A 22,864-nucleotide genomic window follows, 5' to 3' on the forward strand; every position below is an offset into this window, starting at 1 on the left:
CAGAAAAATAATTCCGATCAAGTATTCAATTTAACTGTGCATACTACTCATTTTATTATTATTGTCTTTGAAGAGAATGACAATGATATGTAATGAAGATGTATGCCTTGCGGATAGTGCAAGTTCGCACACTATTCTCAAAAGTGATATATATTTTACCCATCTGGTGCCAAAAAAAGAATGTGTTAATACTATTATTGGCTCAAGTAATGTGATAGAAGGCTCCGAAAGAGTTATAATTTTGTTTCCCGGAGGAACAAAATTTATAATAAATAATGCACTATTGTCTACCAAGTCTCGAAGAAACTTGTTGAGCTTTAAAGATATTCGCCGAAATAGATATCATATTAAGACTATGAATGAGGAAAATCATGAGTACTTATGTATCATAACTCATGATTCAAATAAGAAAGTTATATTAGAAAAATTACCCTCACTTTCATCTGGGTTATATTATACCAAGATTAGTACAATTGAATCACATGCCATTGTAAACCAGAAATTTACCAGCCCAAATGAATTCATAACTTGGTACGACCGATTGGGTCATCCGGGAACAACCATGATGCGGAGAATTATTGAAAACTCCCATGGACATTCACTAAAGAACCAGAAGATTCTTAAAACTAGTGAATTTTGTTGTACTGCATGTTCTCAGGGAAAGTTAATTTTAAGACCATCACCAGTAAAGATTGGATTTGATTTCTCTGAATTCCTAGAAAGGATTCAAGGTGATATATGTGGACCTATTCATCCACCATGTGGATCTTTTAGATATTTTATGGTCCTAATAGACGCATCTTCGAAATGGTCACATGTGTGCTTATTATCTTCTCGCAACCTGGCGTTTGCGAGATTACTGGCTCAAATTATTTGATTAAAAGCACAAGTTCCAGAAAATTTAATCAAAGCAATTCGTCTTGATAATGCTGGTGAATTTACTTCTCAAGCTTTTGATGCTTATTGTATGGCTAATGGAATAAGTGTTGAACATCCAATAGCTTATGTTCACACACAAAATGAGTTAGCAGAATCACTTATTAAATGCCTCCAATTAATTGCTAGACCCTTGCTTATGAGAACAAATCTCCCAACCTCGGTCTGGGGGCATGCTATTTTACATGCCGTAGCACTTATTCGTTTGAGGCCAACGAGTTACCATTAGTTCTCTCCTATGCAATTAGTATTTGGCCAGCAGCCAAATGTTTCCCATTTAAGAATATTTGGGTGTGCGGTATATGTTTCCATTGCACCACCTAATCGCACTAAAATGGGACCCCAAAGAAAATTGGGGATATATGTTGGATATGATTCTCCCTTTATAATGATGTATCTTGAAATACAAACTGGAGATGTATTTAAAGCCCGGTTTGCGGATTGTCATTTTGATGAATCGAAATTTCCAACATTAGGGGGGAGAGAATAAGCTTCCTGAAAAGGAACTTAATTGAAATGCATTGTAACACCCTACCGCACTAAGCTTTACGCTTAAGTCGTAAAACAGAGGTGGTGTGGTATTACGACCTTTAAAATAAAATGAGTACATATAATAGCAGAAGAATTATAATATGCTAGGAGCCTTGAAGAATAGAGGAAACAAAAATCGCGAAATAAAAGCGCAACGCTCAAGGAACGAGTTAACTTGCGTGCTAAGAAAACCATAACTATTAAACATAAGATAACAGAAGTGGGAATAGAGTGCCAAAGATACAAAATAACAAGCTCCTAACTCAGCCTGCGAAGTCAAGACTGGCCGGAGAATATTTACACATATATACATACATATCCAAAACCCAAAAGTACATATACACAATCCTGCCTCTCCATAAACCTCTAAGAGGATAAAAAAGAACAAGTTATGCAGAGAGAAAACTAAGTACATATATATACAGCACTGCACAGCAAAACTACCCAGTAACCACTCCGCTTCAGACGCCTAACGAGATGGCTCTTGACTTGCATTTGAAAAATAATAACATAGTATGGAATGAAAACCGGAGGTTCTCAGTATGGTAAAGGTGCCACACACATAATATATAAGGTCCTAGGAATGCCAAAGACAATCCTAGAACACCGACACTCAGATTATAGAGCTTAAAGTATTAAACAGAAGCCATAAAAGGTGGTTTTCTAAAAACATTTAAACCTAACTTAACTTAACCTTAAATCTAAGTCCCATACTGCCATTCCTCCATACCTCCAACTCCATCACACATTTCCACAGACAAATAGACAGATAAAGGCAAGCACAAGAAGATTACAATTACTACAGGTAACAAATACACATTTAGCATGGCAAGTACATATAGACACACCCAATTAAAGCACAAGCAAGTAATTCAAGTAATATGCATATGATGCATGCCTGTCCTATGGCTGATGAGGCTCATCTATCGGTTATCCAGCCAACCCGACAAGTCTGAATTGTACTTAGACTGTCCCCCCGACGTGCATCCCCAAGAGTCTATGCATAGCTTTTTCTCAAATAATCAACATTGCTCAATGGGGGTAACATTCCCGGGAATTTATATAGTGCCCGGTCACACTTACGTCTTAGGGTCAACGAGTATCGAGTTTTCAACATGGTACACGTGGTGGCAAGCCACGACACTTAATCCAGGGAATCTCGTATCTCAGATTATTCAAATTCATAAGCCATATAAATAATTCAATTATAATTCATCAACATTCACATCATTCTCAATCGCATCTCATTCATCATTATACGTCAATCATATTCAATCCTTATCCTTCATTATCACACCTCCCATTTTCGTCTATCAATAGTTCCAATTCAAAACATAATTCATTCTTTTCTAAATGAATCAAACTTAAAACATGCTCATTTTCTTAATAACTCAAAATCAAACCATATAACCTTTGAATCTAAATCTTTTTAAATAATCATATAAAAAAATCTCTAATTTTTATAAAATTTCGGCAGCATCTCCTCTAAAACTCGGACTTTGCCACCCTTTTCGGGTCAAAACCTGCATTCTTTTCAATTCAACATACCCTTCCTCATTATCATAACAAGCTCCACAATAAATCTACCTCAGATCAACAATTAAACTCATACAATATTCAAATCCAACAACCAAAATTTAACTAAGAATCATAGTTCACAAATCCTAGGCTTTTAATACAAAATACCTCATTATCACAACAACCTCTACAATAGTTATACCTCAAATCAATAATTCACCAAATCATTAGTTAATCAACAAGCACCAAACCAACCATGTTCATCAACAATAACATTCAACCATAATTCTCTCCAAATTAACATAACAATATTCACCATCCAAAATTAATAATTAATTATCCAATAAACTTCAACCAAATATATTCATCGATAAATTACTAAACATTAAACATACACCTGCATTCCAACTTATCCTATGGTCATCTAGCCTAAGTTTTCACAGAACATTATATATTAAATGCAAGAAACCTAAACCATACCTTAGCCGATTCCCAAGTATTATTCCAAGACAATTTTCCTAAAAGAACACAGCCCTTAAAATCTCAACTAATCCGCTTCTTCCAAGTTTCAGTATTCACAATTTCAAGCTCCAATTATTTATTCACAACCTAATACACATTCATAACACATATATATATCCAATTTAATACTCAAAGCTCAAATTCAATGAAATTAAAATAAATTATCGTATCCTCATCTTACCCAAGCTTCACATAAGCAAGAGTGAACGTTTTCCTCAAGCTAATTGGATCCTAAAACATCAGAAATCAAAGAAATTCAATCTTCCCATTAAAAATTCGAAAATTGGGGGAAAAGAGGGCTGAAAGTGATTAAACAAGTTACCAGTGAAATTGTTCCAGTAGAAACGTAGAGCTCGACACGGTGAACGCATGGCCGCAAACGGTGCGGTGATTGGAGCTCGGACGGAGAAATTACGGGATTTTGAAAAGTGGCGTAAGGGTTAGGAACGTTTTCTCCTCCCTGGAAGCATTTCACGCTGATTGCTGGTGAAATGAGGAAGAAAGGGCTTTCGGGCTCATTTAAAAGGGCTGGTCTGGTTGGACCGATAGCTCGGTTCAGGTCCGGTTCAACCGGTTTGGTCTTTTCGGTCCAATTTTGGACTGTTTTTTTCGAAATTAGTGTCAAAATTCTCGTTTCGACGAGCTCTATCCTAATTTGATATAATTATCACATTTTTAATCTTCCTTATTAAAAACTAATTTATTGACTAATTATCTACTAATTTAACCGGGGTTTACATGCATCATCCTTGATGCATTTAGATCCTCGATCAGGGCAATGTGAACTAGAAGTTCAAAAGATTATACATTTGCAAAGAATAGCAAATGAATTGCCTGATGTATTTTTCGATACAAAGAGGATAACCAAATCTTATATTCCAGCGAAAAATGCCCCAATTCGAATTGATGTCCCAGTTGGACAAATTGCCACCGAAGCAAATACACGCCAGAAGCGTGGCAGGCTTGTTGGTTCCAAAGACAAAAATCCTCGAAAGCAAAAAGAGGTAAATACTATTCCTGTTGGAAAAGACATAGTAGAGACACCTGCAGTTGTCCAAAATTCTGATATAATTTTAACGCCAGAAGACGTTCAGGTATCTGAAAATTTTGAAAATGACGAGATCTCGATAAATTATGTCTTTACAGGAGAGAAATAGGACCGAAATAAGACAATTGTCAATGAAATATTTGCATATAATGTGGCATTAAATATCATGCATGAAAGTAAGGATCTTGAGCCAAGATCAGTCGAAGAATGTCGACAAAGGAATGATTGGCCAAAATAGAAAGAAGCCATGAAGGCTGAATTAGACTCACTTGCAAAACGTGAAGTCTTTGGACCTGTAGTTCGTACACTAGAAGATGTAAAATATGTTGGATACCGATGGGTATTTGTGAGAAAACGAAATGAGAAAAATGAAGTTGTGCGCTACAAAGCCCGACTTGTGGCACAAGGTTTTTCACAAAGGTTCGGTATAGATTATGAAGAAACGTATTCCCCTGTAGTGGATGCGATAATATTGTGTTATTTGGTCAGTTTATCTGTATATCATAAACTACATATGCACTTAATGGATGTGGTAACAGCCTATTTATACGGCTCATTAGATCAGGATATCTATATGAAAGATCCAGAAGGACTAAAGATATCTAAACCATCCAATGAATATTTACAAGGGTCATACTCAGTCAAATTGCAAAGATCTTTATATGGTCTAAAGCAATCTAGACGAATGTGGTATAATCGTCTTATTGAGTATCTGGCCAAAAATAGATTCAAGAATGATGATATCTATCCATGTGTTTTCATAAAGAAATCCGCATCTGGATTTATTATAATTGCTGTGTACGTTGATGATTTAAATATCATTGAGACTCCTGAAGAGATTCCAACAATTATAAAAACTCTAAAAGAAGAGTTTGAGATGAAAGATCTTGGAAGGACTAAATTTTGTCTCGGCCTGCAGATTGAGCATATAAAAAATAGGATCTTTATTCATCAAACAACATACACAGAGAAGATCTTGAAAAGATTTTATATGGATAAGTCACATCCCATGAATACCCCAATGATCGTAAGATCTTTGGATGTGGAGAATGATCAATTCCATCCTAAAGAAGAGAATGAAGATATGCTTGGTCCTTAAGTACCATATCTTAGTGCCATTGGAGCGCTAATGTATCTTGCTAATAATACACGATCCGATATATCATTTGCTGTGAACTTACTAGCAAGGTATAGTTCCTCTCCAACCAGAAGACATTGGAGTGGAATCAAGCAAATATTTTGATATCTTCATGGGACGGTTGATATGGGATTGTTTTATCCTTATGGATCCAAGTCACAATTAGTTGGCTATGCAGATGCTCGATACTTGTCTGATCCACATAAAGGGAGATTTCAAACAGGATATCTGTTCACATATGGAGGTACAGCTATATCATGGAGGTCGACGAAACAGACGATTGTTGCAACATCCTCTAATCATGCCGAAATACTAGCGATTCATGAAGCTAGTTGCGAGTGTTTTTGGCTCAGAAGTCTGATCTAATATATTCTATCATCATGTGGACTGATTGATCATAAGATAGCTCCAACTGTCCTGTTTGAAGATAATACAGCATGCATTGCTCAACTTAAAGGCAGATACATCAAAGGTGATAGAACAAAGCATATTTCTCCCAAATTATTCTTCACTCATGATCTTCAAAATCAAGGGACAATTGATATCCAACAGATCCGCTCAAGTGACAATCTGGCAGATCTATTTACAAAGTCACTCCCAAAATTCTCCTTTGAAAGATTGGTACATGAGATTGGAATGTGCCGATTTCGAGACATTAAATGATGTCGACATGAGGGGGAGACTTTACTCTTTTTTCCTTGGTCAGGATTTTTTTCCATTGGGTTTTTCTTGACAAGGTTTTTAATGAGGTAGTCCCCAGCACAAAGGATATTGTACTCTTTTTCCTTCACTAAAGATTTTTCCCTTTGGGTTTTTCTTTAGTAAGGTTTTAACGAGACATTATCCTGAATGGTCATCGAAGGGGAATATTGTGATAAGGCATGAGGTGGATGCCCATTAATGATATTGGGCGGCTGAAGTTTTCAAGAGAGATATTTGAGACCAACCTTTAATAAAAGTTGAATTTGTACAGCTATAAATAGTTTCATAGCCTTACGTACAACACACAAGCAATAAAACAATGTTCTCTCTTATACTATTCTCTCTCTTTCATACTATTCTCTTTCTTATATACTTTAATATTATTAAATATATTAATTATATCTACTATATTGATATAATAATTCTAGTAAATATTACTACTTGAGTTATCTAATTATATTTTTATATTTTATATTTGTTACTTCTTCCTTATTAATTTGTTATTTTACAATAAATTTGTGTTATTTTTTATTCTCAACTCAAAGACCTCTTAGCTCAGTCAAAGTTTATTATTTATAATATATTATAACTCTAATCCGAAGTAGTTTCAAATATCAAGGTTGCGAGAACCGGACCGGTCAATAAACCGGTGAGGTCACTGGTTCAATAGTTCACTGGTTCGACCGGGGTTCAACCAGGGTTCAACCGGTTTAATTAAATATTAAATAAAATTATTAAAAAACTTAAAATAATCTTAAGTATATAAATTCAATAATTTCTAACTTAATAAAATTTAAAATTTCACATAATAAATTATCCATTACTTAATATTAGAGGTTCACAAACAACTTCAAACATCAAAGTTTATAACTAAACAAAAAAAAACGTACATAAACCATAATGTTCTACATTTAAAAGGTTCAATTACTAGCAAGTTTTCAACTAATCAAAGGTGCAACTCATCAAAAATCATAATCATCATTAAGTGTTTCAACATCTCCATCATAAACAGGTAATCCAAAACCACCATCATCAGAAGTACCACCAAAAGAAGCTGTATTTGAAGAATCAGCAACATTAGGCAAATCCACATCAAGTTCCATGTCTCCTCCATCTAATAAAATAAAATAGAAAACCAAGAAAAAATTAAAGTTACAACTTTACATAAGATATTGAGAGGAAATGAAACAAGTTTTGCTATTTCAATCACCTTTAGGATATGAAGGCATAGCATTATCCGTATAAATTAAATTTTCAATGCCTTCGATGTCTCCATTAGTAAATTCAGGATCATCTTTATCCGACATTACCCAAAAATCTACTGTGTCAATGTTTTGAATGTCAATTGGATCATAATTCTTCTTCTTGCGATGCATTCTAGATTGAAGGCGTAGATTATAAGTGACATAAACAATGTCACTTAGCCTTTGATGCTCTAATCGGTTCCTCCTCTTTGAATGGATTTGTTCAAAGAGGCTCCAGTTCCTCTCACAGCCGGATGATGAAGATGTTTGATGAAGGAGACGAATTGCCATTTTTTGCAAGTTAGGAGCACTCCCACCGTGTAGCCTCCACCATTCACCTATCAGGATATGAAAATCAACCATCAATTCTCATTCAATATTTAAAAAATATTCAAAGTAAATTGAACATAGAAATATAATAACTTACCAGGTTCAAGTCTCTTAATTGCTTTCAATGCACTTTCCCTTCCAAAACTTCCTTTTCGATCTCGATACAACTGTATCTCTTGCATTGCGGCAACTGAGTCATCGCAAAGAGTTTCAATATCAAATAAATCAAGCAAAGACCTCAAGATATTTGCCTTCTCAACAAACCCCTCACTATAGAAGAAATCTGGATTCAAAAAGTATGCTGCTGCATGGAGGTCACGCTTCAAATGCTTATCCCACCGCATTTTCAAGATACTTGTATAAGGTGTGTATGCAGATTTCCTATTTCTAAACATTGTCTTGATAGCAATTTTGGCTCTTTGCATGCCCTCATACATGATACCCAGAGAAGGTTTCTCATCAGCATCAACAAGCCTCAATAACTTAATAAGAGGACCAACAAGCATAAAAGTAGTAAATCAATCCTCCCAAAACTTACTATCCAAGATAATTGAACTAACCATCTTCCCATTGACACTCTTGGATAATTTATGAGAAGTGAAATATTTGTCCACCACCAATGATTGCAAGTCTGCTTTATGATCATATATACTTTTCAAAGTAATGAAAACAGTAGCAAAATGTGTAACTCCTGGTCGAACAATTTCTATCCACTCTTTTTTTTTTCTAAGCCATAACAAGAAAATCATATGATTGTAAACAAACACAGTCACTTTTGAAGCACGAGAGGCAAGGTCAGCTATGTGAGGAAGACTTGCTATGTCTTTCAAGATAAGATTGATGCAATGAGTAGCACAAGGAGACCAAAAAATGTTTGGATACTTTTCATGAATGAGTTTTCCAGCATATACGTAATTCGCAGCATTATCAGTAACCACATGCACAATGTTACTAGACCCAACCCACTCAATAACCTCAGCAAACAATTTAAACAAGGTATCGGCAGTTTTTATCATATCAGAAGCATCAACAGACTTAACAAATGACATACCAGCAGGACAATAAACTAGAAAATTAATTAACGAACGCTGCCTTTGATCAGTCCAGCCATCTGCCATCAATGTACAACCAGTCCTTTTCCACGAGCTCCTATAACCTTCAACAAGAAACTGACACTCCTTCTTAAGATCGGCCAGCAAATGAACTCTCATTTCATCATACGACGGTCTCTTGAAATCAGGTCCAATTGCAGCAACGCCGTCCAAGGCAGGTTGAAAGTAAGGCGATTGAATTGCATTGAATGGAATCCGTGCATCAATGATCCATCTTGCAAGCCCCAACTTAACCTTGTGTTTAACTTGTTTACTGGCCAAGACACTTTTCAAAGTTGGTTGAGAGCCTGGCGTAGTCCTTTCCTTAAAATAACTTCCAATTAGAGTAGCAGCAATCGCTCTTTTCTTTCCTTTGTCTCCCATTGTTGCAGGAGCCGAAGGTTGTACAGGATTAGGCGCTTCACCCTCTTCTTCCGCTTGTGTTTCACTTTCCACATCATAACAATCAGTTGTAAATTTTCTTTTTTCTGCCTTATTTTTTTTTGTTTTCCTCCAAAAGCCTTTTGAATTGAAGTTCAACATCTTCAGTTACTTTGTTACAAACTTTAATTTATCCAGGGATTTTTGCAAGATGATATTTCATTCTATATATCCCCCCTCCATTGTAAGTATTCAAGCAGAAAATACATGTATATTGAGCCTTGTTATTTTTGTCATACTTCACTGTAAAATACTACCAAGTTGGATCAGATTTACCTCTGGATGAACCAGTTTGAGAATCTTGAACAGCATTATCTTGTGGTTGTGGGTTATTTTGTGATTGTTCCATCTATAACAATCAGAAAATCAAAGACTAGAAAACAACTTCAGAAAATCATGAAAATAATGAAACAGCAAGCATATTCAGAAGCAGCAAGAAATATTCACCATGAAGCAGCAAATAGAAGCAGCAAAACATATTCAAAATAAAAAACAGCAATCATGAAAATAATGAAACAGCAATCAAAATAACCTCAGAAAATCAAAAACATAAATCAAGAAGGCAGCATAGAACAGGCGAGCTCATAAATCAAGATCAGAACCTCAGAAAATCGAAAACAAAAATCAAGAAGGCAGCATAGAACAGAATTCAGAAGGAAGCAAGTTCAAAATCCAGAAGGAAGCAAGTTCAAAATCCAGAAGACAATAACAGAGTCTTACCGGTGAATGAGGAGGCGGGCTCAGCGAGAAGCAGAACGCGGTGGTGGTCGCGGCTGCTGTGGATGGCTGTGGGTGGCGAATGAGGAGGCGGGCTCAGCGAGCTCGGCGACGAGGAGGCAGGCTCAGCGAGAAGTAGAACGCGGTGGTGGTCGCGGCTGCCGTCGATGGCTGTGGGTGGCTCGGTGGTTTCTGGAATATGGAGCTTGGTGGCAATGGTGGCCTTGGTGGGTGAATGGCCGCTGGCGCTGAATGCAGTCAATGCACTTGGAAAGGGGAAGAAAGGGGAGATTAGGGTTAGTGGCATAGTGGGTCTTACGTGTACGCCTTTTTTTTTTTTTTTTAAATAAAAAAAGCCAAAACAACGTCGTTTGGCATCTGAAGTAGCAAACCACTAAACCGCCAAAAAACCGAACGGTTCTTTCGGTTCACCGGTTAACTACCAATTCGACTAGTTTTTTACTGATTCTTTGTCAATCGGTTTTCGACGTTACTCGGACCGGCTAGGTAACCGATTCCCGGTTATTCCGGTTGAACCGGTCCAGTCCGATTTTCAGAACCATGCCAAATATAACTAAATTAAAAATAAATGATAAACACAAAACTTAAATCTAATAGTAAAATTAAAGAAATTAATAAAAATTTTCAAAACCATACATAGAGTTGACAAGATTTAGAAAGTAATAATTATCCTGTTCTTCATCTGTCATGTCTATCATATTTACTGTTATCATTTATTAGGATTTCATTTTTAGGATTCCACTTTCTAGATTCCAACTGCAGATACCATCTGTACTCGATTCTTCTCCCAACCTTTCATGTTCCTGATCCCTCACTCTCCGTCACATTTTTTTTTGCTTAATTTGATCTGATCCTTTTCATCTTGGATCTGAAACCATCAGCACATGTTTTCACACTTTTATAGTAGTATCGCATTCAATTTTTTCTTAGAATAGATGTTGCATTAGCTTAGAGAGTTGAACGTTCTATCAGGTTGGTCGTTTAGATGGTATGCAGCAATTGTGTAAGGTATTTGGTTGTTCAAGCTGGAACATTTGCCAAACTAGTAAGAATAAACAAACACTAGGAGGAGTTTGTAAGCTGTCCCTAGTATTTCTTATTCGTCTACTCGTCAATTTAAGACATTTAAGACATTCACAGTGATGATGGTGGATACGGGTTCTGTGTCAAGAAGTGCTGGTTCCCTTGTAGATATGATGCCAGAGAAAGATGATGATGGCCGGTTTGAATGATATTAAAACATTGAAGATTGGTGAGGAAAAGTGAGGATGGAAGGCTTAGCTGTGTGTATTCAAGCTTCAGAGGGAAGAAAGTGACGATGGAGGATTTGTATGATATTAAAACATTGAAGATTGGTGGTCATTCAGTATGCTTATTTGGAATATTTGATGGTCATGGTGGTTCTCGTGCTGTAGAGTATTTGAAAGAGCATATCTTTGATAATCTCATGAAGCATTCAAAATTTTTTACTAATGCCAAATTGGCTATAAGTGAAACGTACCAAGGGACTGATTCTCAATTTCTGGATTCTGGAAAAGACACTTTGCAGGATGATGGCTCTACTACTTCAACAACTGTTTGAATTGATAACTATCTCTATGTTGCTAATATTGGAGATTCTAGGACTATAATATCTAAGGATGGTAAAGCAATTGGGCTCTCTGAGGATCATAAGCCAAACAGAATTGATGAACGGAAGAGAATTGAGTCAGCAGGTACTCCGAGGATAGGAGGTGTCCTAGCAATGTCTCGCGCCTTTGGCAATCGAATGTTGAAGCAGTTTGTCGTTGAGATCAGGACCAGGAGATAGATGAACAAACTAAGTTGCTGATTCTTGCAAGTGATGGACTTTGGGATGTAGTACCAAATGATGATGCCATTGCCCTTGCTTGCACAGAAGAGGAGCCTGAGGCAGCTGCTCGTAAGTTAACAGAAGCAGCATTTTCTCGTGGCAGTGCAGGTAACATTACATGCATTGTGGTGCGCTTCCATCATGACAAAGCAGAACCCATTGGTACTGACAAAGTAGACGTCGTTGTTCCTGAAAAAGTAGATACGCTGAATTTGTGAGCCACGAGACTTTTATCAGTGTCTTTGTCCTTGTCTTTATTTTCTTCCTCTTGTTGCCATTGTTGCTGTCGTAGTTGTCTTTTATCATCTTCGATATCTTTGTCTTCCTGTCTTTCTTAGTTTTTATAAGGATTATTCCATCGGTGTCACTCGTAGTTGCTTTTTTCTTTCTTCTCTTCTTCTTTTTCTTCCTCTCTTTTTTCTTTTTTTTGTTGGTTTTCTTCGCTCATTCTTCTTTCTCTTTCTCTCTTTTTTCTTTTTTTTGTTGATTTTCTTCGCTCATTCCAATGCAAGATAGTATGTCCATATGATTGTATATTCAAAAGTAATCTACGATACTCTGTACGAATTACATGTAAATCTTAAACTGTGATAGGATGTAGCAATTTAAGACACGAATATAATTTATTTCAAAAAGTTATATTTAGAAAATAAATGCAACCTATTTTAAAGTAAATAATTATAACTGTTTTTTACTTCTCCAATTTATGACTCTTTTATTCTTTGAGCAAATAAATTAAAATTGTTATATATATATATAGTTTAAGACACGAATATAATTTATTTCAAAAAGTTATATTTAGAAAACAAATGCAACCTGTTTTAAAGTAAATAATTATAACTGTTTTTTACCTCTTTAATTTATGACTCTTTTATTTTTTGAGCAAATAAATTAAAATTATATATATATATATTTTAAAAATTAGTTACTATATATTTAATTTTTTTTATATATATTTTATATTTTGACATGTATTTATATTGGGGATTGATTTTTGAATACATCTAATATGATTGCTGAACAAAATCGCCTCTTATTTTTGGTGAAATTTAGTAACAACACAGGCTGAAAGAATAATAATGTGGTAGAGATAGAAGTTGATGGCAAGGGGTTGGTGCGTTTTGTTTTTACAGGACCAAGAAGATAGTATCTCTACCATTTTTGCTACATGGTTCGATAGTAGTCTAACAATTAGTAAATTGGATTCATTGCATTTATATACGAGGAGTAGTGCTCGAATGGGGCTAATGGAGATAATAATGTTGATGAGTTAGAGATTATTATCATACAATATGGGAGTACTTTGCACGGAGGTTTGGTGTAGCATGAATTTTTGGTGTGTCTATTTATTGAAGCTTAGGTGGTTCTGGAAAATGGAATTCTTGTGATGGTGTGCTTGGACATGTTATCATGCAGCTGGTGCCTCTCTAGGCTGGGATTATTATTTCTTTATTTTTGGTTGTGGTGCTTTCTTTGCATTTTGGGTGTAATGCTTTTGTGATTGTGTTTATGTTTTCTTTTTGTGTATTTTTTATGGTTTTTGCTGTAATTACTTATTCGTAATGACAATGTCAAAACAATCTTTAATTGATCAAAAGTCATTCATCCAACTTTATTCTTTTTGTAGGGTTGAGGTTGTAACTTAACAATTGATTTTTTTTTTTTTGGAAATATTCTATTTTTGTTATAAACATCTTATTTTATTTTAATTTTTTTATCAAACTTTATTTCTTTCAAATATACTTTTTTTTTTCATTATCATCTTTTTCTAGGCCACGATATTAATTGTAATTGCAATAATTTAAGAGTAAAATAATCAAAAGAACAAGAGAAAGAAAAAGATAATAATAGATAAAAATTTTAATTTTCATCAAAGAACATAAATAAAAAAATAAAATATTTGAGATAAAAATAAAATAGTTTAATATTAAATTTATAATTGAGATTTAACTCAAATATTAAGAATTAAATAATATTTTATTTTTTAATAATATAAAAACTCTAATATAAAATCTAAATTATACAGAACTCAAATAAAAAATTTAAGTAAAACTTAAACCTTATCATGAATAAAATCCAAATGTCTTTGGAAAAATCCCTTTCACTAGTTGCATGGATAAGAAGGATTCATTATTCAATACAAAGAGATGCTTCATGCTTGTACAATATGTTTGGTGAAATTAAAAAAAAAAAAAAAGACAAGAAGCTTTATACTTGCAATCTCAATTTTTAAATATTCAATTCAATATGGGTTACTGGTGGCGTCTTCTGTACATGTAAATTCTCACTCAAGTAACCCGTGTGTAAAGTGTGTACATATATATGACCAAAAAAAAAAAAAAATAAAGAAATAATACATGGAATAAAATTATTAACAATTCTCGATGAATTTTGTTTGATTTGCCTCTGCTGCTATTATTGCTACCTTTGTAATCCTTGTTTACAAAGAGGGCAGCATGATATAATTCTTAGCCATTGATCCACACATTTTTTATGGAAGAGATGGAAACAGGGCAATTGCCTAACTTCTTCTTTGTCTTTGTACTTGTTCAAGCAAATACAACACTCCTGTCATCACACCAAGTCACCAACCATAACTAATTTGTTACTTTATATTACAAAATTAATAATAATATAGACGGGAATAGGATTAATAATAAATTTTTTTTATCTATTATCAACATGTAAAATATTTTGATAAACATATTTATATTATTAATGTATTGAAATTAAATCTATAAACTAAAAGAAATAAACACTAAAAAAATTAATTCATTACTTATTATGATGAATACCAACCTTCAATATAAGCATTAGATCATTTTTTTTCTTTTTTAGTAATATAATTTATTAAATCCAACTTTAAAAATATAATATATAAAATTATAGGAAAAATATGGACTCTTTCCAATAGAATCTTTTAGTTAAAATCTGGATTTTAAAATTTATAAATTAATTATGGAAAAGTATAGGGTACCAATATACTATCTGTTAACTTATTGCCAACAATAATTAATTATTATATTTTAAACATATGTATAATGAGACACATCTAGAAAATATATCTATAAAGACACTTTCATTAAACACAGCTATAAAAAATACATTTTTATTAGACACTTCTATTAAACACAGTCATGAACAAAAGTTGGCAAAAATATTGTTGGTAACGTAAGGGGATTGATTAATTATTAGTGAACTTGAAAAAACTATTCAATTGAGTGAAACACACTAAAAAGATAGTTGCATTGTAATGTCTTCCTTTTAAATTATATGTAGTAGAAGAGATAAGTTAATAAATTCATTATTACTTACTTGATCCTCATTGATGAATGTTTGAGAACAATCCTTATGATTGCAATGATCTAAAGCATGATGATCATGAACTTGTTTATATCTCCAACTTGGAATTTGTGAGATTTGATCCTCAGAAGCACCCTTAGCATTAGATCCCATGTTCATGTTGTAACCAAGGAAGGTACTAATTAAAGGGACAATGCAACAAAGCAACAAGAACAGTAGGAAAGGGAAAGAGTAGCATATTGCATTCCAAGAGAGCAAAATTATGCATAGAATATTGAGTTTTGGGGCTTCTTGGAATGACCCAAAACGTGAGTCAAAGGCCCAAACATTTCCCATCACAAACCACATTGCAAAGAAAAGCTCTAATGAACTCCGGCATTTGTTCATCAAATGTGCCCTTTTCTGTAAACTGATCATGAACAATATATATAAATAAATAAAGTAAATAAAAAGGTGAAAAAATAAATGGAAAAGTAAATAAAACTATTGTTTAAGTTTGAAAAAATAATTTTTGGCTTTAATGCAATCGATAAATAAAATGTGAGTTTAATTTTAATAGATTCATACTGTGAAAAACTATACGATCACCTAATCAGGCTTTTTATATTTAAATGACTATTTAATAATAAATTTTTAAAAAAGATTTATTTTTATTAATATAATACTATATTATTTCCTTGAATATATGTGTAATAATGCATCAGACAATTTAGATAATTTACTTTTTATTGTTAATTGTCAAGCAACTTTTAGTTGTTGAAATAACATTTTTCTTTATAAATTTAAGGTGAGAAATCATCATAATGGATATACTTATTTAATATAGTTTGATACTTCTTTTAGTGACAGTATAGTGAAATTAAATTATTTAAATTGCTAAAAGAAAAAAAAAAGTTAGTGGTTCACTTTAATGAGGGATGGTTTGTTCTTATTTATTAACTAATATTTGCCGCACACCTATGACCAAGTCTTTCCTTTTCTTTCTCTCTTTTTTATTTATTCCCAGTTTTCCGGTGAATAAACGGAATCAAAGTAGTTGACCAAAACAAAATTAGAATCAAAGTTAATTAACAAGACACCCTTGTGTTTTACTTTTTGCACCCTAAATTAGAAATTATGACGAGTTAATAGTTTTTTAAGTATCTTCAAAATACAAAATCATCTTAGTTGATGCCCTATGATAATTTAAGGTTTTACCTTTTTTTTTAAATGGTCAATATAATCAATTCATTTTCTAAGATATTTTATTTTTTTTTATATATACCAAGAAGATTCTCCCCATATTCCCAAAGAAGATTCTTTTTAACTCATTGACCCAATTAGTACCCTAAAGATTCCTTGTAAAATAAAACTAAATTAACTACCAATCACTAACAACAAAACTACATGAAATCAAGTTGTTATAAATTGAACATGCTTATAAAATGTTAATTCAAAAACTAAAACATTATTGAAAATTCAAGTTCTTAAAAATTAAAGAAGCTAAGTTACCTTGCATCTCCATTATTGTATCTCTGCTGCTCCAAATCGCTAAGAACATCTCTATGAGTGGTGACATGAATTTGATGGTAGCGGCCACAAAGAAGCAACAAATTAAGAACACAAGCAATGTCATAACCAGCTACCCAAATCCTCATAGGCCAAATTGGTCTCTCACTCTTGGAAATCGCAAGAGTGAGAGTCGTGCTAGTTATTTGAACCACCAATGCAACCAATTCCAGCCCCATCCAGGTGCTGGAATTGAAAGGGTTCGAGCCGAGTTCTGACGAAGAAGAACTCGGCCCGTTTTGGTAGTGGAATACTCTCCTCAAGAATGTGAACCATCTCGATCTCGATATTCTCATGGCCGTTCTAGTCATCAAAGAAGGCCTATTTTGTTGTGTTTCATAAGGGAGTATTGTTGAAGAAACAGAACTCATCATTGGGAAAAAAAAATTTGTGTGTGATAATGAATTTGAACAGAGTATGTATGACACAATTTTTTGGTTTATATATAAAGAAATTTTAGAAATAGTCCTAAAGACCAAGATTTGAATAACAAACGTGTTTATGAGAGAGACCAAGTCTTGGTTTACAAAATAAAAAATTAAGAGCCAACTTTTTTTGAAGTCTCAAAAGAGAAGAATAATAATAAGAATTCAAACCTAAATAGTTTCAAGGAAACATTCAAGCAAGGTTTGAGAATCAATATTGAAGAAAAGAGAGATGGGTTTTTATGAAAAAATGATGAGAAGATATATAAGAGAGGGATTGGTGTGAAGGGTATGTCAGGGAAGGTGAAGTTTGAGTCTCAGAGGGTGACCAAGAAACTGATGAAGAAACTTTGCTTTGATTAGAATACAAGAGACTCAGAGGTAAGTAGTGTTAACCGTTGGCCAAACTATTTTCTATCAAGAAAAAAAAAATATGCAAAAAATTATTTTATTTTATTGAGGGCTTTTTTCCCCTTTAATTTCTCTTTCTTGCTTTCAGAAAATTAGGACCAACGCAAAGATTTATTTTTTATTTAAAATAATGAATGATTCTTAATTCTTTGAAATTGAAGTAAAGTTTTATAGTGTTTGTGTTTATCTCTATTAGAATTCAAGTGGATAAGACTTAAAGTGATTATTATCTGAGTCAGAGAAGGTTTGTATGTGTTAACTTCTAATAATAAGGCTCAATGTCCCTGTTTGTGTGATTATGGCATGGCTTTCATTAATTTTTTAAAGATTTATTTAATTTAGAATATTACATATAAATATTCTTTTAATTATTTATGGAAAATAATATTTATATAATTATCATTATGATTTATAATTATTAATTAGATTATGATTTATTTCCATTCATATTTATTTGTCTAATAAACTTATATTCAAATTTATACTATATATATATATAATGAAAATACAAAAAAGTTTGGTGTCTAATTTTTTTTTCTAAAATATACTTCGTTGTATATAATTCATAAAAAATATTATTTTTAATATTCGAACACATATCTTTTTATTAAATTATAAATCACTTATCATCTGAACTAATTCAATTTTTATTATCTTTATAAATATTTAAAAGATATAAGAGTGAATGATGTACACCAAAATATATTACCCATTATTTATTGATGAGGGATATATATCTGGCTTACATACAAGAGTGATTAACATCAAACACATCTAAACTTATTTGAAATAATAAAAAAATTATATTAAAAAATATTTGAATTCTGGCGGGTATAGTTGATATGATGGGAGATTTGTGTGATTAACGTTTGGCCACCAAATCCAACAAGTTGTTTGTTTGTGTAATATAATGTGGCCCTCCTTTAGAGGCTAGAAATGATTGTTACAATTTTGCATATTTAACAGTTTCTGATATTTTTCTTTTTAAGTGAAGTGAAGACCAAAAAACATCCACCTATTCTTACTGCAACAACTAACAACGTTCTTTTTGTTAGTACTATGCACGTTGGATGTTGAAAGCTTCATGTGTTTGTGTGTTTTTTCTTTTTCTTTTTTTTTTTTAACGTGAAATTAAAAATATATATTAGACACACACAGTTTTTATGTTCTAACGACTTTTACCGAATCATGACTATTGGATTTTTCCCAAATTATTATGTTTTATTGAATGTAATTTTTTTATGTGTTTTAACTTGTATATATTTTTAGAAGAGTCATTTCAATCTTCCAAACAACCAAGTGTTTATTAGATAAATTTTTATGTATTAATATTTAAAATAACTATAAATTGTCATTTAATCGTATGTTTATGTCTGTAATAAGATTTTTAAAATAATGAATATATAGCTAGTTAAGTTAAATATTTTTCTAATATAGTAATTAATGCATATATATTTTTTTTCTATTTTGTGAATCAATAATACACGTTTGATATTTGTAAAAAAAATATTTGTGCACTAATATTGCATACAAATTAAACTCAAAGATGCTATTTATTTCACCTTTAAAAAATGTTTGCTTGGTATATAAAAAGAATAACATGAGGGTTAATCTTAATTATTTGCCATGAACAATGAAATTTGAATTTGGATAAGCTATAAAGTACGGACATTTTGTTAGGTTGCTGTGTTTGCGTGTCAGATACATTTCGGATACGACACTCATCGATATTCGTCTGATATGTATGTTTGCTGTGTCTAACCGTGTCTTAATAAAAAATAAAAAATTCTTCTTCGGACGCGTTTGGACACACTTAAATACTATCACGTGTCAACGTATCAAACCTTATTCTTAAGATATATTCTTAAAATAAATTTAGAAATAGTATATATTATTATTTATTAAAATAAAAAATATTTTATATAATTAAAATAAGATAATAAAAATAATTAAAAAATTAATTTATATTTTAATATTAATAAAATATCAAAATATCATTATAATTTATCTAAAAAATACTTTATATTTTATATATATACGTATTTTTATGTCTTATAAAATCTTAAAATTTGTGTGTCGATATGACACATGCCATATCGTGTTCCATGATCGTGTGTTCGTATCTTTGCATGATAGGGGATAAGGCAGGTATCAAAGCTGAATAGGTCACGTCCCCTAATTAATGTTGTTGTAAGTAGGCCTACCTGCTTAAACGAAAGCAAAGTTTCATCATTTCTTTTGATCAATTATTGGAATAGGACATACATGCATATATTTATTCAGCAAGGTTTTCGTTTACGCTTCATTTTCTGGTGATTATTATTATCATTATTATTTAAAAAACCCCTAAAATTTGGATGGGCTATCTCATGTATATGGGTGGGTCTAAATTTATGCCCAAATAGTAACGTTTCATTGTCTAAGAATCACTTTCATGCATTGGTGGTGTGAAGACCCTAAACGTACTTTTAATTACATGTTTAACAACAGAAATAAAGAAAAAAAAATGGTTCCATCAACTTTAATATCAAACATGGGTGAATAGTCAAATTTATTTTTAAAAGATTATTTATTTTTTAAATTAGTTTTCGAAAAATTAAATTAATCATATTATTTTTTAAAAGATAAAATATAAGTCAAATTAATCTTTTTGTTAGTCAAATAATGATCATGTTAAATATTATGTGGCATAATAACATAATAAATTAATATCACGTGTCACAAGATAATTGGTTGACGTATCAGATTAGTAACACGTAGTATGCCACATGTTTAATATGTCATAAATTTATTTAGAGTCAAATTAGTCCTTCAAAATATACGCGTAAGTCATTTTCATCCCTAAAATTTTAAAATAGATCAAATTAGTCTTTATATAAATATTTTATTTTTTTATACCTTAATTGTTAGAAATATAACTATTAATGTTGCTTTCTCCTATCAGCTTAAAATTTTGGGATGAGTGGTTTCATTACATGGTACACTATAAGAAAACAGCTCTATTGCCACACTTTTAAAGCGTGGTAAAAAGCTAAAAAAAGCGTGGCGATAGCTTTTCCCCACGTTTTTTGAGCTACCGCCACGCTTTTGAAAGGGTTACGTTTGCAAGGGTGGCGGTTGCTCTATTGCCACGCTTTTGGTGACCTATCGCCACACTTTATTTTTTGCCACGCTTTTACAGACTGCCATGCTTAAAAAGCGTGGCTGTATGTGAGAGATACGGCCACGTTTTTAAAGCGTGGCGATAGCGAGATATGGCCACACGTGGGTAAGATGGTGCGTGTGTGTATTGTGTTGTGTGCGCTGGAGAAGGGAAAAGGGGGGAGTGGCGCTGCAGCACTGTTGTGAGGGGAAAGGAGGGGAGTGTGGTGGGTGTTAGGTTAGGGTTTGTGAATTAAAAAGGGGTAAGGTTAGTATGTCGGAACAGGAAGCACCGGGATGTTCTCCGGATTGCTGGGGTCGCGGAGTACTGGTTCTTTGGAAGAGTTTAGGGTTCTTTAGAAGGGCTTTTCTTTTTAGGGTGAATACAAAGGGTTGGAAGAGTTTTAGGATAGGAGAAAGGTAGAGTTTCAAACAGGGTGTGTAATGTAATTAATTAATTATAACCTTTTTGAAAAAAAAAATTTCTTTAACCTTTTTGGCCATGCTTTTGAAGCGTGCCAAAAGAGTTGTAGGAAACGGCCACGCTTTTAAAATGTCACTATAACAAAACTCTATCGCCACGCTTTAAAAGCGTGCCTGTTTCTCTCTATGGCTACGCTTTTTAAGTGTGGCAAAAAAATTGTGGCCAAATCTCAAATCAATTGTCACCCTCACAAAAGCGTGGCCGTAGACCCCTTTCGCCATGCTTTTCAAGCGTAGCAAAAAAAAATGGCCAAATCTCTAATCTGTCGCCACCCTCGTAAAAGCGTGGTCATTGACCACTTTTGGCCACGCTTTAGCTTTTAAAGCGTGGCAAGAAAAAAGCGTGGCCGTAGGCCTTTTTTCTTGTAGTGGTATCAGAACTCTATGTCCGAAAGGTTAAAAGTTCGATCATTGGTGAACCCTAAAAGTAAAAAAAAATAGCACAACCAAATAAGAAAAAAGAAAGGCCTATGCAAAAAAATCAAACAAACCCAAAGAGGCTCCTGTTTGAGAAGGAGTGTTAGAGATATAACTATTAATGTTGCCTTCTCCTATCAGTTTAAGATTTCGGGATGAGTGATTTCATTCCATTAATAAACAAAATTTTCTTTAGATAAAATAATAAAAATAATTAAATTATTACAAAGTTATTTTTTCATTTATATTTTTAGATTCTACATTTTCAAATTTTAGTTTTTTTGTGAAATTTTTTTATATAAATAGTTTTATCAAATTATTTTTAATTATATACTAAAGGTTTTAATAATTTGGATCTCACTAAATATGTAGCAATTATTTTAAAATTTTATTCTTTTGGATCTCACTCAAAATTTAGTTCAATCTATCACTAGTTGTCCATTTTCATTTTTCTATATTTGTTTTAGTTCAAATTTTTTTTAACAAATTAAATTAAAAAAATGATAATTGAAAAGATATAGAGAAATGAGGATAATTAAGTAATAATAATATTAAAAAAATTATATTAAGATGTTAAGATTTAACGAGTGATCCCACAAATCAGTTTTTCAATTATTGAGTTTTATCACATAAATTAAACAATAACAAGATTATAAATTTAAAAATCTAAAAAATTTAAATTTTAAAATAACTACTATATTTATCTAGTAAGATTAAAAAAAATTAAATTTTTTAAGTATATAATTAATAATAATTTGATAAAATTATTTAAATAAAGAATTTCACTAAAAACTAAAATTTTAAAATATTAATGACAAAATAACTTTGTAATAATTTAATTATTTTTATTATTTCATGTAAAGAAAATTTTGTTTATTAAGATCTAAAAAATGATATTAAAATTAGTAATATTAAAAATATTAAAAACATAATATTATGAAAAAAATAAGAGAGATTTATATAAAGACTAATTTGATTAATTTTTAAAATATTAGGAATGAAAATGATTTATATGTGTATTTTTAGAGATTAATTTGACTTTAAA

The 22,864-nt window shown here is 32.2% G+C and overlaps 3 protein-coding genes and 1 pseudogene across 3 annotated transcripts; 1 reads left to right on the forward strand and 3 right to left on the reverse strand.

The window, feature by feature from the left end:
* Positions 1–7,187: 7,187 nt before the first annotated feature.
* Positions 7,188–7,930, reverse strand: LOC148575641 (uncharacterized). Its single transcript, XM_088503325.1, has 2 exons — positions 7,606–7,930; positions 7,188–7,509 (listed from the first exon to the last, which is right to left on the reverse strand). The coding sequence occupies exons 1-2, from the start codon at positions 7,928–7,930 to the stop codon at positions 7,358–7,360; spliced, it is 477 nt and encodes a 158-aa protein (XP_088359451.1). The 3' UTR covers positions 7,188–7,357.
* An 89-nt stretch (positions 7,931–8,019) lies between these two features.
* Positions 8,020–10,525, reverse strand: LOC148575642 (uncharacterized). Its single transcript, XM_088502464.1, has 3 exons — positions 10,222–10,525; positions 8,530–9,497; positions 8,020–8,451 (listed from the first exon to the last, which is right to left on the reverse strand). Exons 1-3 carry the CDS (start codon positions 10,523–10,525, stop codon positions 8,020–8,022), a joined length of 1,704 nt encoding a protein of 567 aa, XP_088358590.1.
* A 596-nt stretch (positions 10,526–11,121) lies between these two features.
* LOC107645385 (putative protein phosphatase 2C 76 pseudogene) lies at positions 11,122–12,309 on the forward strand (annotated as a pseudogene).
* Positions 12,310–14,199: 1,890 nt separating this feature from the next.
* Positions 14,200–17,724, reverse strand: LOC107645394 (E3 ubiquitin-protein ligase At4g11680). Its single transcript, XM_021116915.2, has 3 exons — positions 16,886–17,724; positions 15,407–15,803; positions 14,200–14,659 (listed from the first exon to the last, which is right to left on the reverse strand). Exons 1-3 carry the CDS (start codon positions 17,314–17,316, stop codon positions 14,513–14,515), a joined length of 975 nt encoding a protein of 324 aa, XP_020972574.2. The 5' UTR covers positions 17,317–17,724; the 3' UTR covers positions 14,200–14,512.
* Positions 17,725–22,864: the final 5,140 nt, after the last annotated feature.

The sequence above is a fragment of the Arachis ipaensis genome, chromosome B1, assembly GCF_059453495.1.
Source record: "Arachis ipaensis isolate K30076 ecotype BB chromosome B1, ASM5945349v1, whole genome shotgun sequence".
In the NCBI taxonomy this organism is placed as follows: domain Eukaryota; kingdom Viridiplantae; phylum Streptophyta; class Magnoliopsida; order Fabales; family Fabaceae; genus Arachis; species Arachis ipaensis.

Bases quoted from the DNA above. Each gene is read 5' to 3' on its own strand.
- LOC148575642 (XM_088502464.1), bottom strand. From the start codon at position 10,525: ATGCCACTAACCCTAATCTCCCCTTTCTTCCCCTTTCCAAGTGCATTG. The intron at 9,498-10,221 runs GTAAGACTCTGT...GTGAAACACAAG, and splicing joins GCCCGCCTCCTCATTCACCG to CGGAAGAAGAGGGTGAAGCG. The intron at 8,452-8,529 runs GTTAGTTCAATT...CCTCTTATTAAG, and splicing joins AGAGTGTCAATGGGAAGATG to TTATTGAGGCTTGTTGATGC.
- LOC107645394 (XM_021116915.2), bottom strand. From the start codon at position 17,316: ATGATGAGTTCTGTTTCTTCAACAATACTCCCTTATGAAACACAACAA. The intron at 15,804-16,885 runs GTAACTTAGCTT...GTTCATGATCAG, and splicing joins TACAATAATGGAGATGCAAG to TTTACAGAAAAGGGCACATT. The intron at 14,660-15,406 runs GTAAGTAATAAT...GTGTGATGACAG, and splicing joins CATTCATCAATGAGGATCAA to GAGTGTTGTATTTGCTTGAA.
- LOC148575641 (XM_088503325.1), bottom strand. From the start codon at position 7,930: ATGGCAATTCGTCTCCTTCATCAAACATCTTCATCATCCGGCTGTGAG. The intron at 7,510-7,605 runs GTGATTGAAATA...TTATTTTATTAG, and splicing joins TATGCCTTCATATCCTAAAG to ATGGAGGAGACATGGAACTT.